Source organism: Perca flavescens, chromosome 18, assembly GCF_004354835.1.
Source record: "Perca flavescens isolate YP-PL-M2 chromosome 18, PFLA_1.0, whole genome shotgun sequence".
NCBI classification, from domain to species: Eukaryota; Metazoa; Chordata; class Actinopteri; order Perciformes; family Percidae; genus Perca; species Perca flavescens.
In genome coordinates this window covers 20,986,645-20,991,195 of record NC_041348.1, presented here as the reverse complement: position 1 = coordinate 20,991,195, position 4,551 = coordinate 20,986,645, and the positions used below count along the sequence as shown (strand labels likewise).

The window sequence follows — 4,551 nt, the reverse complement described above, 5'->3', positions numbered from 1 at the left end:
TCTATTGCCATGCCACTAAGTCCATCACCACAGCAACTATCTCTAATGATGTGTAAATCATTTTAGTTGCCATTTAAAAAAAATAAGGAGTAATGAATGTACCCTTTTCTGCAGTGTTATCCCACAGGTCTCCTTGGGTCTTTCAGCTTGTTTGAGGGTAACACACCCACCAGAAGAGGAATCTTACACATTTCACTTGTAGTCAGAAAGTCTACTTCACATGTGCTAATGTTTACATTACATAATCAGACATTCACCTGCTGTCTGCCCACTCTTATTTTACACTGTGTGAACTCTGCTGCTCCTCATTCAGCGCTAACTGCGCACTGAATGATGCTTGCGATTAATGGCGCTTGGATCCATTTTCCTCAGAGACAAAGGCATTAAATGCAGGAATATTTGTGAAGTAATGTATTTTGCACTTAGTAAGAGAAAAAGAGGAGAAAAAGGGTGAGGAAGAAAGGAAAATTTGGCATGACTTGTTTAATACCGTGTGAGTTTTATGACTGATCTCGAGCACTATTCCACATGTCCGCTGCCATGACATTTCATTGGTAAGAAAATAACTAATTGTAAAAATGTGTTATTTCAGAAAAATAAGAGCATATCATTTCCTTGTTGGTGCGCTTGGTACAGAAAAAAGAACTCTGACTAAATTGTGAAAGCCTTCCCTGCCAATATTTCTCAGTAACTAGCTAATCACATTTCAGCCTGTCCACCTGCCCACATTTTTAAGAACATGAGCTATGTCAGAGGACAGAAGACTGAGCTTGAACATTTATTTTCCCTGACACGTCCTGTTAATGGGCTGTGTTTTTCAAACAGCTGATTTGGTGGAGTCAGTGTAGCGTTAATGTTGATGGACTCTCTGGCATTCCCAGCACATCCCTCCCGTCAGCTAAATATATGTATCTCGGGCATTTGCTGATGAATGACAATAAGAGCTAGAATGTTCCTTTGCATAATCACCACCTGATGGCTCAAAATAATTTAATTTTGTTTTTACTGCAAATTTGATTTCTACATGAATTAAGACCCAGACTGGAGTGCAGCACTGCTTAGTACAACAGTTTGTATGTCTTATCCCCTATCTCAAATCTACCTAAACATTAAATATATTACCAACAAATAAGGACAATTCCAAGCATCACTTTAATTTAATCCTTTTACACAAGTGCTCATATAAATACAGATATTCTGCTACACTGTCTGAAGACTCCAACATGCATTCATTAATTGTTTGGCCACTTGAAACACCACATTGACATATTATCAACTTGAAGTTGACATGTATTAGCAAATACTTTCTTTACATATCCAGTAAATACGGAGCAATGTAAACATTTATTTTGAGTCATTACCTTTCAGCTCCAAGGAAATGTGTGGCTCTTTAGTTGCTATATCTCCCCACTATGTTCATAGTAATACAAAAGTATTATATCACATTGTCATCCAAGGTCTTGGGTTACCTACCCTGTAATGATACGTTTGATTTTGTGGTACTAATCCCACGGTTAAAGTACATTTCACCTTTTCTAATAGAGGGCACTTCATTTTAGAACAAACATTATTGAATTCCATGCTTTTAATCTGGCATCCGTGTCCTGCTGGGGAGATAATGTCCATTGTACGGAACTGAACAAGAAAGCAAGACAGCAATAATAGCAGAATGAATTGTACCAAGCATCTCTCCCTGGTGAGCCACTCCTCTTATTTTGTTTGGAAAGACATCTAGTCCAGGCACAATAAAGCTGCATCCATTTCAGAGTAACCTAGTACTCACAGTAAAGCGTACCATTTGAGAGGCAATTTTATATTCAGGAATAAATCTCATCTTATAACTGAGTTACACTTAGTATGGAATTGTGCCCTTTTGCTTGTTGATCTACATGTATGCTCCCTGAAAAGGCTAAAACTCTCCAAGTAGAGACACTTTTTTAGGAAAAAAGGTAGCTGTGTGTCAGGCGTGTGTGTGATTTCCCCATCAGATCACAAATGGCCATGTAATTTAACAATAACACTATGTCCATGCCTGTGATGTCTTCGTATAAACAGACTCAGTGGATGTCACGGTGAGCATCCTGAGATTGAGACTGGCGCTCCAGTATGACAGAGGGCTCATATAGCAGATCATCCTCTCCAAGTGTTGAACTGTGCTCCAAGTTCACAAAGTTAGGGATGTTGAAGTGGGAAAAGAAGGAACATTCTCTGTCTGCCTGACTCTCCTCTATTAGTCCCCTGAGAGGTTGGTGTCCCTCAGCTTCCTCAACATCCTCTTCCATCTCGTCCATCCCAGAGGAGCTGATACCTCTGGTCCGCTGCTGGGCTCGCACCCCGCTGTGCTTTCCAACTCTCTCGTCCTCTGGGTTTTGCTTCCCCTGAAGCTGATCCTCCTCGTTATTAATGTAGAAATGAAAATAAGAACGAGACTCCGTTAGCAACGGACGAGAGAAGGCTTTGTCATTTTCATCCTGAGGAGTGTGGATGTCTACTAGACAGCTGCTTGGTGGATGGCGCTTTTCAGCAGTGTCTGGGTTTCTGTTGAGAAAGAGAGATCGCAGCAGTGAAGTGAGATTGAAGCAGGAAAATGCTTTGAAAATATCTGGGGCTTTTATTGTCATTTTAGTCCTGTATAAACCTGTAATTTTTCTGTAGATTGCTTGTCTTTTCACAATTGTTGTCTGGTAATTAATATAAAACAATCCCAGCACCCTGTCCTTAAAAAGACAACAAAGGGAAAAGACGGCCAGCCATAAAATGTCCTATTTTTTCTTGGATTAACCTCAGTGGTGTACTCAATCTGACCTTTATCTAAGTATTTTCTCTCCAACTTCCACTGCTGATCTTAACATGTGAAGCACAATAAAGTCCTATATATGAGAACAACCACTGACCTACCCAAATTAAAATGCCTTACAATTTAATCTACCGTCAGAATAGCAAATGTGTCCCTGTAGCTCATTGCAGTCCTGTCTCTCTGCCTACGCAACAGGAGCTCACCCTCAGACATGAAAGCTGCCCCAGCTCTGAGATGAGATGAGAGCTGAAATGCTGGAGCTCTCCTTGGTGCTGAAACTATCCCCATGGGGCCAGATGGAAAATGGGCCTGATGTAGACCTGCTATTATACTCACTCTTGATGTGGCGCTCCTGTCTTTGAGAGCAGAGTGAGCACAAAGAACATGAAAATGACAAACACAGCAAGTCCAACCCAGAAGCCGATGACGATGGAGTCTGAAATGTCAGAGAAGAAAGGAAATCAGTTATCATTTGATGAGTAAACCATCTCTCTTCACCTCAAAATGCCAGTACACGTGCTGCATGAAAAATACTTCCATCATTTTGTTTGAGTAGCAGGTAGCGTGTGTCACCAGGTGCAGCAATAAAGATACCAAGGAGTGAAATGTGCAGGGGGTAATGAGTCATTACTAATTAACAGCAGTAAAGGTAAGCAACCGAGAGAGAGAGAGAGAGAGAGAGAGAGAGAGAGAGAGAGAGAGAGAGAGAGAGAGAGATGGTCTCAGTGCAGTTGTATTTAGCTTACATCTATGCGCTTTGAGTCCCTCAAAAGACACGGGCTCCTCGTCGTCATAATATTCATACTGCCACACGTAGTCACTGCGACTTGTGGTGGTTTGGCTTCGGTTGTTAAAGTCGGACATTTCAAACCGATTTTGCGTACCTTAACAGCAGAAAACAAATGAAATCAACCCAGCAAAAAAGACACTAGAAATGCACGATATTTCTGTAAAGCCATAAAGTTTACAAACCACAATCTCCAGGGATGTGAGCCTCTCCGTGCTGCTGAAAACAAGTATGCAGCCTGTGAATCCAGGGAATTCTGCAAACAACTCTCTATATTATGTCCGTCATCCACAACGCGCCAAAAAGGTTATGAAGAGCAGGGAAATCCGTCTCTTTACCATTACGCCAAAGCTCCATTGATCCTCATGTGAGCCCTGTTAGCGAAGCAGCAGCCTTTTGGTACGCATCCCCATCACCCAGCATCCTCTATACTATTGGCTCACTCACTCCCTGAGATACTGAGATTACACTGCAAAAAAAATAATAAATATCTTAACCAGTCACGGAGTGCGGTGTTGAGGGCGAAGATGCTGCATGGTTTCCTAAAGGCTGAATGAGGCTGAGTGTTTATTTGTATTGAAACCAAGTATAATACTTAATTTATACATAGCATCAGTTGATCTCTAGAGAAGACTACATTTGTATGAGAGTGTGCTTGGGTGTGTGAAATATTAATATAATTGTGTGCATGTAAATATTTTACATATTTACGCAAGAGTCTGAAAAATGTCAGAAAAATAAAAAAAATGTAAAAGCCATTTAGTTTGAGGCTACATCTAACCTTTCATTTTTAAATGGACTTTTGAAACAAAAACATCCGATAATGATCTCCTTCCATTTTATCACGTCCGACAACCACATTTGCATACAATCGGCATGCAGAAGCAGATTGTCTACCTTTTACTCTGCGGTTGAAAATCATGGATGTAGCCTAACTGCCAGATTGCCAGTCAGCCTATGATCCTAT

At 40.8% G+C, this 4,551-nt stretch overlaps 1 protein-coding gene across 1 annotated transcript; it reads right to left on the bottom strand.

Moving 5' to 3' along the window:
- Positions 1 to 1,217: 1,217 nt before the first annotated feature.
- Positions 1,218 to 4,000, bottom strand: LOC114573731 (melanocortin-2 receptor accessory protein 2A). Its single transcript, XM_028606053.1, has 5 exons — positions 3,923 to 4,000; positions 3,770 to 3,803; positions 3,544 to 3,681; positions 3,134 to 3,233; positions 1,218 to 2,538 (listed from the first exon to the last, which is right to left on the bottom strand). The coding sequence occupies exons 1-5, from the start codon at positions 3,923 to 3,925 to the stop codon at positions 2,058 to 2,060; spliced, it is 756 nt and encodes a 251-aa protein (XP_028461854.1). The 5' UTR covers positions 3,926 to 4,000; the 3' UTR covers positions 1,218 to 2,057.
- Between the last annotated feature and the right edge of the window lie 551 nt (positions 4,001 to 4,551).

What these genes read in the sequence shown, in the direction of transcription:
- LOC114573731 (XM_028606053.1), bottom strand. An exon ending in TCACATCCCTGGAGATTGTG is followed by an intron (nt 3,682 to 3,769) that starts GTTTGTAAACTT and finishes TCTGCTGTTAAG; the next exon opens with GTACGCAAAATCGGTTTGAA. An exon ending in ACAGGAGCGCCACATCAAGA is followed by an intron (nt 2,539 to 3,133) that starts GTGAGTATAATA and finishes CTTTCTCAACAG; the next exon opens with AAACCCAGACACTGCTGAAA.